General features: G+C 34.9%; 1 protein-coding gene across 1 annotated transcript in view; it reads left to right on the top strand.

Moving 5' to 3' along the window:
* The window catches only part of TAPT1 (transmembrane anterior posterior transformation 1), a 99,243-nt gene that overhangs the window by 2,276 nt on the left and 76,226 nt on the right, over positions 1 to 20,741 (top strand). Inside the window, exon 2 of the mRNA XM_001369374.3 lies at positions 16,087 to 16,217. Within this exon, the coding sequence (XP_001369411.1) occupies positions 16,087 to 16,217 (131 nt within the window). The remainder of the gene's footprint in view (positions 1 to 16,086; positions 16,218 to 20,741) is intronic.

Below are 20,741 nucleotides of genomic sequence, written 5' to 3'. Positions count from 1 at the left end.
TGAGAACTGAAATGATTAATCTGCTGTTTTATTCTGGCACATCAAGAAGTTGCTTAATAATACTATCATTTTTAACTTCTGTAATTCACTCCCTATATTCATAAAACTTAATAAACCATAAGTTAGCATTGAAATTGAGCTAGTATTTGATTTACTATGACTTTAATGATTTGAGAGCCTGGTGTGATAATAGAAGTGAAATTCTAGAGAAATCTTCAGCATTTTTGCTTTAAGTGCACAGGAAATTATTGAATATCTTAAATTGTTCATTCCCAATACCATCCCAATTTCTATTATGTTCTTATTTTGTTAGATTTCTGCTTTAAAGGAGTATTTACTCTCTGAATTGGCAGGAGCTAAATTCGACAAAGGTATTAAATGTTCCTTTTGGCTGACTATTTTATTTGCCTGGATTTAGAGATTAAAAGTGCTCCAATAAACAGATTGAGATGCTGCCAATCTTTACTTTAGTTTCTTTAAAATTATGTATGAATTTTAGGAAATTTGACATTTCAAAAGTTGCTACGGTGCCTGTACCACTTGTCAATGAATTTAAGTCTTTAGAACCTTTGAAAATAGAATGCCACTATTTTCACTTGGTGAGCATTGTTCCTAGGTACCCCACATTTCTTCTTACTTCCTTCTTTGTATCTCCAAATCAAGATGTTTGTTTACCACAGTGTTAAGCACAAACACTATATTCAACTTGATCAGCATTATACAACCTCTGATCTGTTAAATTGCAACAATTGGTCTTATATTTAAAGTACAGTTAATGAACACTATCAGAGCAGATATTCTTTTGGGAGGAAAGGAAAATATTTTTCTCTTAGCTATCACATATGTATGTGACTACTACTAGTGATGGTCAAAGAAATGGTGTTAAACAAAGAATGTTATTTAAGCCACACTTTTTGGTTTGTATTTTTTAACTATATCCTTGTTCATCTTTACAATAGCATTTCATTTCAGTGAATGGAAGTGTGGAGGAAGACAGGAGAATATCTGGCAGTAATTTCTAAACTTTTTAAAAAATATGAAAAAGGCAATCCTTTTTTTTTTTATGCAAAGGCTATTCATTGTTTGATCTTCTGTGGATCTTTTTTGAGGTAGTTGTGACTACTACCAAGTGTCTTTAAAAATAGGTACCATACTGGTTCTGTTGTGGTATCTGTGCTCATTGCTTTTATTATCTTGCAGATAGTGCTCATTGATCATTTCAAAAGGCTTGTGGCTTTATTTCTGTCCTTAAGTGATCAGGAACATAAAAGGGCACAATGCCAAAGGCAATCTGTTAATCAGTAGGGTCTTATAACTCTGAAGAGTTGATCAACAGGTTACTTTAACTATATGTCTTTAGTTCTTGTACTTTTTCTCTTTCCCATTCTTGAGCCAATAACTACCAATCTTTTCATTTGCCCTTTGGGAGAACAAATTATAATACACATAAGAGGATAATAAGCATAAGATAATAATAATATAACACCTGACCCAATGATTTCATCCTGCTGGCTCTCATCTCTCTGCAAATAGTAGGCCTTTTATAAAGGTTTACTTGAATCAGACAACATACCATAACAATATTCTAGATATGCAGTTTGTGAATAATTTGTCAGTCTTTCAGCTTTTTTCAGTATTGACCATCTAACTTGGTTATACTTTTGAAAGAGTGAGAGAAAGGATGGATACTAAGAGTTGAAAAAAGTTAAGTTAATTTTGCTACTTGTCAGTAATTCTTCCAAAATATTTTGATAGAAATTGTTGAAAATAACTAAAAAAAGTTTGGGATTTTTTTGTGGACTTGGATTACTCATATATCCTGTTATATATATTAAATTATATAAGTAAATGATGGATATAATACTAGACATTGGCCATTCAAACCTGAGTTTGAAACTTGCCTCTGAATATTACCTAGCTACATGAATATGAAATATAAACTTACAGATTCAGTTTCCTCAACTATAAAATGGGGATAGTGCTTATAGTACCTATTGTACCATTGTTGGGAGACAAATAAGATCATTCATAAAATATGTCTTGCAAGCCTAACAGTACTAACTAAATGCCAGTTATGATTCTTTATGCAAATATATTTTAAACAACTATACATTCTTGCAATTTTTGCTTTGGTAGTAAATTTTAAGTAATCTTCTTTCCAAAGAAACAGACATAAAGAAGAGAAACTGAGAGGAGAAAAGGTTCATTCATTGTTGAGAAATGGAGAGTACAATTGAACTTGGAGTCAGGAAGACCTGTCCTTTCTCAGATGCTTCATTGTGTGTCATTCTAATTTTTTTAGAGCATCAGACTTCTTATTTGTAAAATGCATGTAATGTGTCAATAATATTGTTAAGAGGCAGCTAGGGAGCCTACTCATAGTCAGTAATTCCAAGGTTCAAGTACTGGTCTCCTGATACATAAAGACCATATGTTATCTTCTCAGTGTCTAAGTCATATCCCTAAAACTGATCTGCAAAAGTAAAAAAAAGTTTTCTCAATGAGAGTTCTCCACTCCAATAAATTCACAGATGTGGACATTCATACATCCATACTATATCATTAGATATATGACTGTAAACCTATTCTGAACTCATGGATCACATGGCTAACCTTGATTCAGAAACAAAAGACCTAACCTCTGATATTTACTATTTGGGTAAACATGGTGAAGGCATTTATCCTCTTTGCACCTCCCTTTCTTAATCTATAAAATGGTAGAATTTGACTAGATGGCTTATGAGGTCTCTTCCAGCTCTATATCTATGATCCTAGAACTTGTTAGTGAAGTTATAGTCCCTGGATGACTTTGTAGATCATTTACAAAGGAAGATAAGCTTATTCATAACACTGGCTGGTAAACACTGTACCTTTTTATCTGGTAGCCTGGAATAAGCACAAGTCTAATCTAAGCAAGTGAAATGTATTTGCTACTATACTGAGAAGCTAATCTGTACTTAAATTCACAGATTCTTTAGTCAAGTAAATTTGAACTCAAGTTAAATGAAAAATATTATTCAGATGTCTGACAGTGTATCGTTTAAAGTCTCAATGAGCTTGAGAATATTTGATTTTGAAGAATATTTTTATATAAGCTCTATCTTTGTGTCTGTCTCTCTCCCCTTCCATCTTCTCCCCTTTGGCATTTCCAGCAACATGTTTGCCTCAAGCTAAAGTAGTCAAGAAGAGAGCCCAAAAGTTCATTTGATAGCAGTCAGATTAATATGTCAAGATTAAGAAAAATTATTGTAAATCAAAAGGCATTGTGTGAAGAGCATCCAAATGATAGATCTAAATGCCCAATATTGTTTATAGAAGTGATAAGAAAACCATATTACTGAGTAGATTCTGAAAATTTATGGTTCACATTGTCAAAGAGATAGAAGCAGCCCTGATGTGCAACAAATCTTACTATACAGAGGTTGCAAAGTGTTTTTTCTAAGAATCAGAAAGTGGAGACAGTAGCTCCTCAAGCCATCAACATTTTTTCTCCCAAGAATTTCATATCTATCCCTTTCCACTACCACCACCTAATATAGGTATAACCATCCATTTAAATCATTACATTATCCTTCTCACCTCCCTTGTCTACAGAGATTTTCTCACCTTCCTTGCCTATTAATTCGTTTTCTAGCCCGTTGTTACTCATCTTTGTTATACAGAGATCTAGTCAGATCACTCACTCTTCTACTAAAAAAGTCCCTGACAACTTTTTTCCTTTTTGCCTACTGAGGATAATTCAAATTAATTTCCTTAAACTCAAGGATTTCTATGGTCTGACGCAACTTTATTTTTTCATGTTTATTTTTACCGCTTCTCTCCAAATTGGCCTTATTATCCCCAGGATATACACATTGTGTACTTCCTCATCTCCACATATTTAACCCAAATTGGTAAGACCTAAAATAGTTCAAGATGCAAAAGAACTAACTTAGTTTTTATAATTAATATGGTGCCTCGGGTAAAATTGTCAAACTGGGAAAGGCATGATATTTATAAAATATGGAAGCACTTTTTCCTAGTAATTAAAAATGAAAAGACAACATAGTTGGTAGTACCTTTCCTCTAGTTTTTGGTGAAAAATATATTAATTATCAATACTTTTTTTTTGTCTTAAAGTGAAAACAGTAAAAGATTACTCTCTAACACATGGTCTAACTAATGAAAAAAATAAGGATGGCCCCAACAAAAAATATTAAAATATTTCCTTTGGTAAAGAAAGTTGAGCCATAAAAATGACTTACTGCATTACTCTGTCCAAAATCATGGGACATAATCATATCAAAGAGTATAGATACATGTAAGAATATTTATAATTATACTCTGTAAAAAAAACAAAACATATGTTCTTAGGAGATAATCAGTTTAGCTTTATTGAGCAGTTACTATGTAGCAGGCACTTGAGATACAAAGAAAAAAAATTAAATACTCTTTACCCACCAGTAATTTATGTTTGGTATGAGGACACAATATACATACTATGTACATGTATAAGTAGATACAAAATACATGATAATTTAGAGTGGAGGCACTGGCATTTGTGGGTGGTAGTGTTGTGGATTAGGCCTCCGTTGGAAATGATCTTTAAGCCTCAAAGAAAACTATGAATTCTAGGAGGAAAGTATGAGGAAGGAATATATTTCAAACAGGGGAAAGTTTGTGAAAAGGCACAGAGATGTTGGAGAAATAGCACGTCATGTTTGAAGCACATTGTATTTGGACTAGAGAGTATCTAAATTATAATAAGACTGGAAAGGTAGAAAAATAATTTTCAGCCAGGCTGTGAAGGGCTTTAAAATGTCTAAGTAAATTTTATATTTGATTCTAGAAATAATGAGTCCCTTGATTTTACTGAGCAGGAAAATGAGTGCTTAGACCTATGTATAGTTTAGAAATAATAGTTTGGCAGCAAAGAGAGAAATTTAAGGCAGGAGAAACAAATAGAATGATGAGGGAGAACTGTTGCAGTAGTTCAAAAGAGAGGCTGTAAGGGTCTGAACTATGGTAGTGCATGTACAAAGGAGACATGAGAGAAATGCTTAATTTTAAAATTCTGAACTTAAATATTGAGTGTAAGAGCTTCTTTTTAGTAATAAGTTCTACATGTTGCTTTCAAAAATTTTCCTGTTTATACTTCCTTTTGTTCTTTTCTGTTCATTTAAAAAAATGTTTATGACCCCCCCCCCCTTTTTCTTTTTGGTATTATTGCTGCTAAAGCCCTCTCTCCCAGACCACCTCACCTTCATTAAAAAATGAGAAAAAGAAAGAAAGAAAAAAACAGTAACAAATAAGCTTGGTCAAGCAAGAAGAGTCTATACAATGGCTATGTACAAAATTATGTCTCTTTATTAACTTTTTCTTTATTAGGAGGTAGATGACATGCTTCATCAAAGATCCTCTGAAGATATGGTTAGACATGTTACATTGATTCAAATCTTTTAAAGGTGTGTTTCTTTAAAAGTATTTGTTGTTCTATAAATTATTCTCCTGGTTCTGCTCACTTTGTCTTTTTATGCTACTAAAGAATCTCTGAAATCATCTCTTCTGCCCTTTCTTACTGGTAAATAATATTCCATTACATTCATATACCAGAATTTCCTCAACCATTCTCCAATTGTCAGAGAAATTATATCTTACTTCCTTAAATTTTAGTTCTTTTCTTTTTTCTCTCTTTCAAATCCCCCTTCAATATTAAGAAGTTTGTTTTCCTTGTTTCCTTCCTTCAATCAGTTAATCAACAAACACTTAAAGTGCTTACTGTGGACCAGGTGCTTTGCTAAGTACTGAGAATACAAAAAGAAACAAAAGACAATTCCTGCCCAGTAGGAGCTTACAGTATAATAGGGGAGGCAACATGCAAACAAATATATGCTAAACAATCTACCTATAGTGAATAGGAAATAATTAAAGAGAGAAAGCATTGGGATTGAGTGGGATTAGGGAAGATTTCTGGTAGAAGTTGGAATTTTCATTGGGGTTTAGGAAACCAGGGAATTCAGTACTTGGAATAAAGGAGGGAGAATATTTCAGACATGAGGGCCAGCCAGAGAAGATGCCCAAAGCCAAGAGATGAGGTGTCTTGTTCATGATACACTGAGGAGGCCATTGGCACTGGATTAAAGAGTATGTTTAGGAGAACCAGATATGTAAGAAGCCTGGAAAAGTAGGAGGGGGGCTAGTTTATGAAGAGTTCTAAGTACCAAACAGAGCATTTCAAATGATCTCCTAGTGGTAATAGGGAAGCACTGAAGTTAATTGAATAGAGTGATAACATGATCCAATGTGCATTTTAGGAAAAATCATCTTGTGGCTGAATGGAGAATGGATCTAAGTAGGGAGATTTTAGTCAGGCAGACCCACTGGCAAGCTATTACAATAATGGAGGCATAAAGTGATAAGGGTCTGCATTAGAAGAGGAAACATATTAGAGAGATGTCACAAAGGTATATAATAGAACTTGGCAACAACTTGGATATAGGGAGATGAAAGATAATGAGAAATTCAATATTACTCCTAGGTTTCAAAGTCTAAGGGACTGAGAAGATGGTTTTGTTCTCTACAGCAATGTATGGGGCAGAGTTTAGGAGAAAGGATAATACATTTTGGACATAAAGAGTTTAAGACATCTACTGGATATCCAGTTTGGGATGTTCAAAAGGCATTTGGAGATGTGAGACTGGAAGTCGGTATAGAAACTGGTTTAGAAAAGGATGGTTTGAGAATCATCAACATAGCAATGGTCATTAAATCTGTGGGAGCTGATGAGCTCTCCAAATGAAGTAGTATATAGGGAGAAGAGAAGAGGATCCAGGACCAAACCCTGAGGAACATCTATGGTTAGAGGGCATGATCTGGAGGAGGATATAGCAAAGAACTTAGGATCAAATAGAAGAAAGAGCAGGGAAATTGGTGTTCCAAAAACCTAGAGAGAAGAGTTGTATCAATGTAGTATTCTTTTAACAGTTCCCTCCCTATGCCTGTTTGTTTCCTTGATGAGTTCTATGTTTTCTATACAAACCATTTGTATCTGTGTTTTCAACATTCCTTTGATTGTTTCAGATAAGTTCATCTTATGTCATTCCTTCTACCAGACTTTCATCCATGTTTGAATATTCTGTATATTCTACTTCTCATTCCCAACAATTATAAGAAGTAGCAAGTTCAAGCTCCTTCTTGGTTTTTTGTTTTTTTTCTCCACTAGTATATCCTCTTGTCTTCTCTTTTCTCTTAAAACAAAACTAGTCTACCCCTAGAGTCCTATTTTTTCTTATTTTACTACTCTTACCATATGCTTTAAGGATATTAAACTTCAAAAGGGATACTATGTTCCTTCTCCCCATATTAAACTTTTAGGACTACATCATAGTATAATGGTACCAACTGCTCAGATAAATTTACCTTTCTAGGTTTATTTGGACCCTTGTATTTTTATTTAAAAGCTCCTGCTCAGCTCTCATCTTTTTACCAGAAATGTTTGAAAATAGAAGCAGCTTAGATTGTTCAGTGGATAAAGTAACCAGTCTAGAGATAGGAGACCCTAGGTTCAATTCTGGCCTCAGACAATTAGTTAACCCTAATTTCCTAGCCCTTACCACTCTTCTGCCTTGGAACTGATACTCAGTATTGATTCTAAGCAGAAGATAAGAGTTTAAAAAAGAAATGTTTGAAAGGCCTTTATACTGTTAAAAACTAATTTTTTCCCCTCTTCTGTAGGATAATATTCAGGTTTGCAAGTTATTCTTGGTTGTCAACTTATTATCTCTTTTGGAATATGTTATACCAGAATCATCTTAGAAGTTGCCAGGTCTTGAATAATCCTGACTCTAGTTCCTTTAAGCTTGAACTACTTCTTTTTGTATGCTTGCAGTATTTTTTGTTCTCAATTTTGACTTTGACATTCCTGGAAATTTTCCTTTTAAGGCTTGATCCAAGTAACAGTCAATGGAATCTTTCTACCTTCACTTTGTCCTCTGATGCTAATAGATCTGAGCATTTTCCTTTTATAATTAAATCATGGTTTTCAGAGTGTAATGATTCTCAATTTATCTCTTGTTGGCCTTTTTTTCCTTGTCAATTGTTTATTTTACAGTTACTTTTTTTCTATTTTCTTTAAACTTTTGATTTTGTTTTAATATTTTTTCTCTCAGGGATTGTGATTTGTGTTTGGTCTATTCTAGTTTTTAGAGTTCCCATTTCCTCGATAAGTTATTCTCTTCATTCTTTCTTCTATAGCTGTTATTTCATTTTTTATCTCTTGCTTCGTTTATTTTAAATTCTCTTTGCAGTCATGATGGAATTACTTATTTCTTCTTTTGGGAATCTCTAGATCTACAATAGTTTTATAAACTATTGATATGTTTTATTTATTCACTTCTCTAGAATTAGTTCTTAAACTGGATCTTTTTTCAAAGCCAGGCCCTGTCCCCTGGTGCCATTTTGAGTGGGACAGTTGGTCTTGCTTAATCTTGTTCTGCATCAAACATCTCCCAGTTTTAGGCTTTCTGTTCCCAATCAGAGTGTTGAATCTTCAGGACCTTCTTTTCATATCAGAAAAATAGTTTTCCAGCCCTCACAGCCTTTAGGTTTGGGGTATCCTAGTCTGAGTTCTGTAGCACCCTCTCCACTGAGCACTAATGTTCTCCATAGCTTCTAAATTCCCTATACTAGAACTTTCTGACCACTCTGGGACCTTCTTAAGGGACCCCTTCATTTTTGCCACCTCCAAACACAGAGCCTCATAGGCTAACACTTGTCTCTTGCTATGAGACTAACTTTTTGAGCTGGAGGTTTCTTTTCCTATTGCCCTCAGTTGTCTACTTAACCTCTTGTTCAGTTCTAGGTTAGAACAAAGGATTTAACATAGTTTCCCATTGGGAAGAGTTTGGGAGAGTACTGGGTTTAGAGTGAAAGATGAGTTCATACATGGAAATGTTTATTTTGAGATATCTTTGGGACAGCCAGTTGAAATACTCAGTAGGCAGTTGGTGATTAACGCTTGGAACAGAGGAGTAAAGATCGAGTCTACATATGTAGATATGGAAGACATCTATAAAGAGATGCCAGTTGAGCCCATGAGAGCTGATGAGATCACCAAGCAGGAGAGTACTAACAAATGTTTAATAGCTGATTCTCTAGGGGGAAAAAAAAACAAACAACAAAAAGTGGGAAATGTACTATGACCATTAAGTTTAATCTGGATTATTAGCATTATTAATATTTTCTCTGTCAGTAAGCATTTAGCATTTATTAAATGCTTACTGTGTGCCAAGCAAAAGTTAGTTCCCACCCTTGAGGAGTTCCCAAACTAATAGGGGGTGCAACATGTAAACAACTTGTGTACATGCAAGCTATATATAGGATAAATAGGAATTAATCAAAATAGAGAAGATACTAGAATTTAAAAGAATTTTGAAAGGCTTCCTTCAGAAGAGCTTTTAGTGGAACTAAAAGGAAACTGGAAAATCCCAGGGACAGAGTAGAGGAAGGAGAACTTCATCAGCATGAAGGAAAGCCATTTGAAAATGTACAGATTTTTTGTAGGAGCATGCTCTTACAACAATGATCAATTTGGAAGTATTTTGCATGATAATTTTTTTAAAACTTAAAATAAGAGACTTCTGGTCAAGATGGCGGCTTAGAGAGAGCTAAAGTTCAGATCTCCAGAAACCCCTTCCTTACCGATCTCAAACTGTATGCTCCTAGGACACCGAAATTCAAAACAAACAACAGGATAAATCCAGGGAACCCTCCTCCTGGACCTGGATCAAAAGGTATGGCCCCCCAAAAGCCAGAACCCGCGATCACTCGGATCTAAGGGATAGGCAGAAGGAAGGTCCCAGGACCCATCCCCCCAACCCAGAGCGCTGAGTCCGAGGCAGCAGCGGGAACCTAAGAGCCAGTAAAAGGACCCCAGGGCCAGCTATTCTGAAGGCCGCACCCTGAAAACAACCTGAGCCAGTCGCGGGGGCACCCAGACAGCAGGGAAACAGAGAGAGACAGAGGGGAGCCTGTAGCCCCCTGGCTGGATCCTTCCATCCAAGTCTCAGGAAGGTCCCTGCTTTAAGACACACTCAATCCAACCCAGGGGAAGTTAATCCTATCAGGAGCCCTCGGAGCTCCACGAAGCCTCAGCCCCTCCCCCCTCAGAGTGCAGGCCTCTCTGGCCCACAAAGGCTCTGAGATACCTCGGGGACAGTGCAAAGCCAGGCTCAGAGCATTGGAGTAAGGCAAGGAAGAAGCATTGGGAGGGATCTGAGAGCAGTAACACCCGCGAAGGGACAATTTGCCTGGGGCTAAAGCCTCTGAACACCAGACAGAGATAAGAAAAGCTAGACCTCCCCACTCAGATAGAGATGGCAAACAGCACAGAAAAGCCTCAACACTCCAAGAAAAACAAGAAGAAGGGGGCGACTTTGGACACATTTTATGGAGCAAAAATACAAATACAGAGGAGATAGAAGAGGAAACACAAGCAAATGCTCCGAAACCTTCCAAAGGAAATGGAAACTCTCCACAAACCCATGAAGAATTTGAATTGGAAATGATCAAAAAGATGGACACCTTCTGGGAGGAAAAGTGGGAAATAATGCAAAAGAAATTCACGTATCTACAAAACCAGTTTGACCAAATTGAAAAGGAAAACCAGGCTTTAAAGGTCAGAATCAGCCAACTGGAAGAAAACGAGCAGCAATTAATAAAGCAAAGCCAAAAGACCAAGAAATTAGAAGAGAACATAAAATATCTCACCGACAAGGTCATAGACTTGAAAATAGAGGGAGAAGAGGCAATTTAAGAATAATTGGACTACCAGAAAAGCCAGAAATAAAACTTTATATATATATATATATAAGAACAAAAAGAAAATGCCCAGATTAGGAGATGGAGATAGAATATTTTGTTCAAATAGCAGGGAGACCCATGTCACTCGATAGAAGATTAAATGTTGGAGTGTAAAGTATAAGCAAACTAAAAAGGTTTTAGTGGGGATCCATGCAACTCTGTTTTGAAGGGCATTTGAATACTGAACAGAGAATTTTACTTTTGATCCTTTAGTTGACAAGGAATCACAGGAGTTGAGAGAGAGAGAGAGAGAGGCAGAGAGAAAGAGAGATAGTGGGGGAGAGGGTAAGAGTAACCTGAACCTTCATTTCTTCAGTCTAAATAGCTAACAAAATAATAAATCAAGCCCTGATTTGTAGTGTTTGCCAATTTCTGAAGTGTAAATGCTTACATCAAAAATGAACAGTCAACTATCTCAAGCCTGTTCTAAGTGAATTCAGTACATCCTAAGTAAGACTGAAAGGGGGGAATGAAAAAGAAAAGATGTCTCAAACTAGGGCTTTGAGATATACTCACAATTGAGGCTTGACACATTCCAACAAAGGAGGTTGAGAGGGAACAGTCAGGTAGAGGAAGATCCAGAAAAAGGCAGTCAACTGTGTCATATGCTGCAGAAGAGTAAAGAAGGATGAGGATTCACAAAAGGTCATTAGATCTGGCAATTAAGAGATCATTGGTAACTTGGGAAAGAGCAATTTCAGATGAATGATCAAGCTAGAGCCTGTTTAAACAAAGTTTAGAAGACAGTGTAGAGAAGGATGGAAGTAATCAGTATAAACAGCTTTTTCAAAGAATTTGGATGAGAGATATAGAATAATAGCTAATGGGAATAGAAGGATCTACTTGGGTTTCATTTTCTTTTTAGGATAGAGGGGGTTGGACTTGTAGGTATTAAAGGAACCACTAATAGATAAGATACTGAAGATTAGAGAGACTAAAGAAATGATAGTAGACACCAGAAGTTCAGCTCTTCAACTAAGTAAAGGAAAGACTAGTGGGGAATGGTGTGAAATGGTTATCAATGAGGAAAAGAGGCACATTACAGTTAATGACCTCAATTTTCTTGATGCAATATGAGGTATGATCCTCAGCTGAAAGGCAGTGGGAGAGGGGGTCTTTGAGAGTCTTGAGATTATAAGGTTTGGAAACACTACCAAAGTGAATGAGATAATGAATCAATAATGGAGGAGTAAAAGGATTGTGTCACCACAGAGAGGATAAAGTTGAGATTAAATAACATGAATTTCTAGGAAATCCAGCCTACACAGTCCAGTGACTTATGGCAGCTATTTCAGCAGCATTTAGAATTAAAGGAAGATAGTAATGATTTGTTTTATAGATTATTGCCCTAGCTAACCCAGGTATTGACAGGAAAAGATCATAAGGAAATAAAGTAGAATCAGTGATCCAGTGAACAAAAGGAGAAAGAAAACCAGATTTATTCTGCTCTGTGTAGTAAAGGAGCATAAATTGGACTTTTTACCTCAGGTTACAAGGCAAATAAAAGGAATAACTTTGCATTCCTCTCCTTTCTCAGAATGATGATGTCCACTATACTGCATGGATTGATATTAGGATAGATACTTGGATTCAGGTTCACACCAGTCAGATTTTGGAATTTTTCCTAAAACAAATTCAGATTTATTATTCTCTCTGAAAACCTTTTGATTCCTAAAGTGATCCAAGAAATAATCAGATGGCCTGGGTGTGCTGGTAAATATTTAACAAAAGGTTCTCTGAAAAGACTGACCCATTTTTAAGTTTAATCTCATTTATTAGCATTTTGTTTATCACTATCTTAAGTCTAGGCAATCAACAAAACAATAAATCAAGTCAAAGTGTAAATGCTCTCACTGAAAATTTAAGTCTGTTAGGGTATGGGCTAGCTCCAGCATGCTCTCAGTATTGGATCACAGAATCTTTGGTTTAGAAAGACCCTCAGAGGCTTTCTATTCTAAACCATACTGGAACATGACTACTCTCTAACATTACCAAATGGTCATTCAGCCTTTGGCTTTGAGTCATAAGCATTATATAGATTTGCTCCATTATTTTTCCTAACCCCCAGGGTTTGATCTGTTTAAGTGTGGGTAGTGGTAGGGGCAACTAGATTGGATATAGAACTACACCTCGAGTTGGGAGGTCCTAGGTTCAAATGTAGCCTTGACACTTCCTACCTTTGAGATCCTGAACAAGTCACTTAATAATCCCAATTGCCTAACCCTTATAGCTCTTCTGCCTTAGAACTAATACATTTTAAGACAAAAGGCAAGAGATTTTTTTTTAAGTGTGTATGGGTAGTGGTGAGGTGAAATATATCTTCTTATTTGGAAACATTTTAAGTCCTGAAGTTGGTAATTATATGCAATTTTATTATTTTGTTGTTACATTATGCAAATTTAAGCTGTCATATTGGCAGTAACTCAATGCAGATTGTCATAAATGAGTATACCCATCTTTTTGTCATTAGAGAACTGAAGTGTCATAATGAATAAACCTATCCATAATCCTTAAAACAAATATCTGGCAATATAATAGATCTGTTACAATGTACCTTGTTATTACAATAAATGTCAATCTGGAAACTGGTAAAAAGTAGAAGTTTGGGGATCCAGTTTTTTATAGAAAGCTTTAAATATTAACTTATTTTTAGAGAAAAGCTTCTAAAATAAAATCACTTCCCTGCCTTTATAAGTATTGAGGTGCAAGTGGTTGTTTACCATTCATTTGATCTTTTTGTTCCAGACTTTTCTGTTCTAACTAATGCTTACCACTCCCATGGCTCCTTTAATGTAATAATAATTTACTTATATAGCATTTGACATTTAACTAAGAATTTTTTTCACAATACTCCTGTGATATAGGTAATGCAAATAATATTATTCCTGTTTTTAAAAATCAGATTGAAGCTGAGGTAAAATGACTTGTCAAACCAGGGGTAATTAATAATTGTTAAAATATGAATTTGAATCCAGGTCTTCTGATTCCAGGACTAAAGACTTTCAATTCTCTCTTCTTCCTGTAACTTCTTCTAGTCTTTTTCTGTTTTCCCCAATTCTTTTATGAATAAGGAAACAGATCAACAGCAATTCAGGATCCTTGGACACTTTTTAATACTTCACTGGGCTGTGCCATTATTTACACAGTTTCCATAAATGTATGAATTTGATATTGGACTTCCTGATATCTGTGTTTTATAGGGGTCCTATTGAAATGGATATTTTGTCCTTTTATCAGAGAAGGCAGGATGCTGTAGTGTGTAAAGCCTACATTAAAGTCAGGAAAACCACTCAATCTGGGAGTCTCCAGACAAGTCATTTCATCTCTTTATCTGTAAAATAGGGAGCTTGGGCTCTAAAACATCCAATTTTAGATAACTTCTCTAAAGCTGGAATCCTATGATAAAAATTAAAGTTGTCTTGTTTTTTGCCCAAGCCTTTAGAAAAGGCATATCACATCTAGTAAAATGTCCACAAAACCAACAATAGAAGTGAAGGCAAAGACAGATGAAGAATGTTTATAGTTTGTCTAGAACTCGGAGTAGATTTGGGATTTTTCATATATTGAGAGGGAGAAAAGGGGGAATTAGACTCAGTGAACTCTGAGGATTAACTGAAACTTTACTAAGGTATATCTTGTAAAAAGTCTAATTTTTTTTTTAAGTCTTGAAAGTAGGAGAGTGGTATAAAAAATACGGGGTTTTCTTTACAGTTTTGTACCTTCATTGATAATATGACCTTGATCTTACATTCTTTGGGTTTTAGTTTCCTTATCTGTAAAATAAGGATATTGACTGGAGGATGTCTGAAGGCCCTTCCAATTCTAAAATTCTATTGATGACAAGAATTAATTTTCTTAGGAAGAACAGAGGAAAGGGAAATAGAAAAGTGTAAAGGAAGGAATGGTGTTATATAGAACTTGACACAAGAATTTGGTCCTGATTCTTAAGGCAAAGGAAGAGTCCCTATCTATACAAGTACAAGTGTAGCCTTTGGATAAAGTAAAAGCAGTATGTGAAGAATTTTGTTAGCAGCTTTGAGGACTACTTAGAAAGAAAGAACTTATAAAATGTCAAGTGAAAATTGCTCAGGACCAAATTAAAGAATGCTCAAGTGGAATTATCTCTTTCTGCTTAGCATACTTCCTTGCTATTTTAAATATTCTTAACACACACTCCTTCTCTCTCTTTGTTTATGTCATCAAAGTTCTGTGCTACTTTCATGGTTAAGCTAATTTTACTTTTTTCCACAAAGCCTTTTCTGACTTCCCTAGTCCAGGGTGTGAAATAAATTTTTGTCATATAATCATGTCTGTCCATCTCCCTCATGGCTCTGTCCTGGGTCCACTTCATCAGCTCCCCTGGATTCAATTACTGTCTCTAGATGACTCCCAAATCTCTATATCCAGCCTTTAAATAATTCTTAATTCTTCATCTTTTCCCATACCCACTGGGTTACTGAAGTACATGTAGCATTTCTCATAATTTTCACTGCCTTCCTTGTCACCATCCTAATTCATGCTTTCAAGACTTCTTGTTTGGACTATTGAAGGAACTTGCTAATTGATCTGGCTACTTCTAGTTCCTCTCCTTTCCAATCTGCCCTTGGCATGACTGCCTAAGTAATCTTTCTAAAGATTGAGTATTACATTGTCATTCTTCTGCTCAAAATATTTCTGGAGTTTCCTCTTGCTTTGAAATAAAATGCAAAATACTTTACCTTGGCTTTTCCATATTTATTCACATTATTCCTATTTAAGCATTCTGTCTGGCTTCTTTGATGCTCTTAGAACTAGACATACTATTTCTGACTTTCTTTTGTACAGGTTGCCTCCTTTCCCTGAAATATATTAATATCTCTTATGTCTCTTCAAAACTTTTACTCCTTTCAAGGCACAACTCAGATGCCACCTTCTTTCTCAGATCTCTGACTTGTGAGTGCTCTCTCCCTGCTCAGATTATCATGTTTGTATTTACCTGTTTACATGTTATATTCACCCAGTGCCTAGCACACTGTGCCTTGCACATAATAGGTCCTTAATAAATTTTTATTGGATCTAGCACTTCTTTCAACATCTATCCAGGAACATTCAACTATGTGCGGTGCTAAGTGCTGAATTATATATTGCCTTCTATTGTTTTCCAATTTTTTCATCTGTGTACTATGGATCTTTCTTAATTAAATTATAAATTACTCTATAAGAACTTGTTGACTGTTCTTTCTGTTTTGTCACTTTATTTTTCTCTAGAGCTTTCATTGTTGAGGTTCCTCAGTGCTGAACTAACAAGAGGGTACTTCCTTGAACATAATGAGGCAAAATATACAGAAAGAAGAGAGAGAGTATACACGTGTATGCGAATACCAAGAGAACTGGAAAAGGTATTGTATTTTTTTTCATTAAAGATGAACTTATTTTAAAATATTAGTCATGTAAAAAGTTCTTTAGAATAAAAAACTTATGTTAAAGATACTAGACATTATCTCAAAAGTTAGAGAAGCATGGATTCTAGAATAAAGAATATTAAATTTTTATTTGAATATAATCAGTGTTCTAGTGACAGATCTCATTGCTCTTAAATTATAAAAAATTTATCCCACTTCACCTTACCTCTTAATAAGCTTTCAAAAGGTATTAATTTTTTTTTCTATTTTCTTTGTAATACTCCATTTTGATTTACTAAGAGACATAAATATTAAGTAGCTGTTTTTCAACATTCAGAATTTGGCAGTAATTATAAAGCATGAGTTACTATTTTAAATTAGTCAATAATCAATAAAAAATTTAAGCACCTATTATGTGTCAGGTACTGTGCTAAGTGCCAGTGATACAAAGTGAATCAAAAGGCAATCCCTGCCCCCAAAAATCTTACAGTCTGTTGAAAGAATATAACATATAATAATATAAGTTTTGATCTTCCCAATTCCCTTCCTTCCTTTCCCTTAGCTTAATAAATAATTAGTTATGTTATTTATTTAAGTGTCTATTGTTCTACCCATCTATTTCAAGTCTAATGTGGGAGACAAGACAAAAGAAAAAGCTGAAAAATCAAGGGGAGCTCTAGGGGAAGTGGGAAAGAGATGTTTTATAGCCAATGGGAAATTATGAGGTGTCCACCTTGGGCTACCTCTTTAAATAGATGATCTGGGAGAACAACTCTGATACCTTCTTTAATCAAAGGTAAGGAAATGTTTTATTTATAGCCTCCACCTATTAAAAACCTATGCATTGAAAATATTTCTATCTGTTCATCAGGGATAATAATGTTTAATAGAAAAATAGTGGGTTTTGGTTGTCCTTCTTTTAAAGAAAATACTAACTTCAAATCTGGAAGGAAATCCTGTTATCCACCCTTTGCTGCCTCTATCTCTAGTAGCCTCAGCTTCCTTTAGTATTTCATTCCTTTTCACATATTTTATTCTTCTGATCACTCTTTTGGTAATAAAATGAGATCATATCTGGTAGAAAAGTTGTTCTCATTTTTCTATGGTGCTAAGCCTGTAGGTATGTGTGAATTCATGCAGATGAGCCTTGTCTTCTTGGATTCCTTATGAAGAAGTAATTTAGATTTAAATCTGATCTAAAAGTTAATGTACTTTTGATCTAAAGTTAATGGACACCTGAAAGCTTCAAATTATTTTTGTTTTGATGGGGACCTTTAAAATATTTATTTGACCTTTCATTTTAGTTAATTAAAATATTAAAATATTATTTTAATAGAAGAAGAATCATCAAATAATTTTGTTTTACTTTCTGTAAGTTTTAGAGTGAAAAAGCCATGATTCCAAAGGATACATTGCTTTATTTCCTATCCTACACTTCAGATGGGCCAATGTTCCTACATTTCTGGCAGAAAATAGTTTGGGGAAAATAGAAACAAAAGTTTCATGGTGTTCTATGTTGTTTATAATGGCAGTCCTTTGAAGTACTGCTCAGAAACATGCTTACAAAGAGCCTGAGGAAATGACTGTTAGAGAATAGAGCATTTCAGATAATATTGAGGACTGAAGAAATTTTAATTTAGATAAGATTTTTTTTATGAACTAGCAGATAAACTAGTAGTTGAGTGAGGAGTTATATGAAAGTGTGTGTGATGTAACAATATCTGTATCAAGGTCATAGAGAACTAAATCACTATCGATAAACCTCATAGGCTGTGTTTTGTAACAGATACATACTACAAATCAGATTTGTTTTAAGATAAATTAAAAGAGTCATTTCTTTCATCCTGCAGTATAAGACATTGTCTTTGGAATTTCACTAAAAATTTTGTGAATTTAATCTTGTACTCAAAGAAAAGCAGAAGTTAAGGTTCTTATGGCACAGAGTTCTACATTTAGTTAAAGCTTTTGTTTCACATTGGTGTGGTATAAGTTTCAAAAACATGTAATAAAACAAAGTAAAAATATTGTATTTAGGATTTTTTCCTCCACTATTACATATTTAAATTTGCAGCCCTAATATGTTAATAGAGATTTTCTTAATATGGCAAAATTATAACCCTGATATTTTTATAGAAAACAAGACTTTTTAAAATATTAAAGCAAAGGGAAAAACTATTGATGGATGCCTTAAATTCTATTGCCAGCATTTTTATCCTCCCCTTCCCGCCAGACTATAGGAAAGAGGCAGCTGATTCCTCTTACAATCCAGTGTATAGATAATCATGTTTTTAGAGCTTTCTTCCAGTGTAATTATTGGATTATGCCTAATGCCAACATATTTAGCAAAAATACATGAAAATAATATTTTCAAATATTGTATTTATTTTTATTTCAGTCTGTATAGCACTTTTTTCTTGTTTTAATTTCCTATTCTAATTTGATGATCATTTCCCTCCTACTAGAATCAATGAAACTATCAAGGCAGCATAGGAAAAATGTATGGGATCAAGGTTCTGGAGACCACCTTACTAGTTCTGGCCCAACTACTGAGTAGTAGTATGATCTAAGGAATTCTTCATTCATGAAAATGAGGGAACTGAATTTCATGATCTCCAAAGTTTCTTTCAGCTATAATATCTTATAGTTCTCTACCAGCGGTTAGAGGAGGAGGAAAGTAGTTTCTCAATAGGCAATGTGGACATTTTAAAATCCTGGGATTTCAGATGTATTTCACAACTTTAGCATGTTCTTCACCTGTATGTTTTGGACAGGCCCTGACCCCACTGAAGCTTATGGGGATGAAACAAAGAAAAGAAAGGAATAGAAGGTACAGATATAGATAAATACCTTCTATCTTGAAGTTACTAAAATGTTTTTTGTTGTTTTTGTTAGTTCTTGAAAGTTTTATATAAAATTTGTAATTGCTTTTCCCCCTAATATTAAATCAGCCTTGCATTCCTGTTATAAGTCCCACCTGATCATAGTGAATAATCCTTGTGATAACTTACTGTAGTCTTTTTGTTAGTATTTTATTTAATATTTTTGTATCTATGTTCATTAATGAGATTGGTCTGTAGTTTTCTTTCTCTATTTTTGGTCTGCCTGGCCTAGGTACCATATTTGTGTCATAAAAAGAATTTGGTCAGACTCCTTCTTTGCCTGTTTTATCAAATAGTTTATATAGTATTGGGATTAGCTGTTCTTTAAATGTTTGCTAGAATTCACTTGTGACTCAATCTGGCCCTGGAGATTTTTTCCTGGGAAGTTCATTGATGACTTGTTCAATGCAATTAATTTTTTCATTTGTAACACCAAGAGCTGGCTTGGATCAGCTCTGTGTATTTATTCTTACTAATATGGACCTCAGTATCTCTTCCTCTCAGTGTACTTGGCCCAGTCTTCTTTGACATACATTTCCTAAAAGTTTCTTGTTGCTTAAGTGATAGCATTTTTGCTATTACTTTTAATATATGGCACTTGTTCTGCTTCTCATACTATTTCCTCTCCCTAACCCCTATAGTGCTTTTTCAGACTTCAGTCTTTACTCATTAATCAAATCTGAATATTAGGACCAGTTTCTCCTCATCTCATTTTACCAGTCTTCTCTGCATCTCACCATACTAACTCCATTTCTTCAAGCTGTGACCTATTCTATATTGACCTGAAGCTACACTTTAAAGAGCAATAGACATGTCATTCTGTCCGGTTGCTGAATGTTCCTTTATGTGGTATCTCTCCAAATTAGAAGATGAACCCCTTTGAATGCAAGAATTGTCTCCCTCTGCACTTTGTATTCCTAGAACATAGCATAGTGCCTAGCACATAGTAAGTGTTTAATAAATGCTTCTTCTATTCATTTACTCATTCATTTGTGAGCAAACTTTCCCATGGATCTGATGACTGGGCTCCCTCCTTAAATGCGGATTCTGGGAGGAAAAGTCTCTGTCAGAAGGAGGAAGAGGGCCCAAAGGCAGAGAATACTAGCAAAGGGTAAGTTAGAAGGCTGATGTGGTCCTGAAGGATAAAGAAGTTCCTATGGCATAATGGAGAAGTTCAAAGAATGGCAGGCAGGTGGGATATGACAAATAAAGGGACATCCTCCCTGTGCTTGAATGCCTCTAGTGAGGGAAAACCCATTTTTCTCATTTCTGCCTCTTTACAATTTTCTCCTCTCTGGGGCCTGGCATAAAAAGTCTTAATTCATCTTTCATATGACAGTCTTTTAAAATACTTGAAGAGAGATGATACATTCCCCTCACCCCCCACCCCCATTTTCTTTTCACTACTTTCTTTGCCCAATTCTCATATGGCATGTTCTCAGAGCCCTTGACCATCTCAGTCACCTTCATGAAGCTTTTTAGTTTGTGCAATTCTTAAAATGTGGTACCCAGAAGTGGAAATATTTCAAATATAGTTTTTTAAGGACAGACCACAGCACTCACCTCTATTATTCTGAAAACTTTGTTTTATTTTTTAAAACCCTTACCTTCTGTCTTAGAATTCGTACTAAGTATTCTAAGG

The sequence above is a fragment of the Monodelphis domestica genome, chromosome 6 (genome assembly GCF_027887165.1).
Source record: "Monodelphis domestica isolate mMonDom1 chromosome 6, mMonDom1.pri, whole genome shotgun sequence".
Taxonomy (NCBI): domain Eukaryota; kingdom Metazoa; phylum Chordata; class Mammalia; order Didelphimorphia; family Didelphidae; genus Monodelphis; species Monodelphis domestica.
Note: the sequence above shows the minus strand (reverse complement) of the source record. Positions and strands in the feature narration are given on the sequence as shown.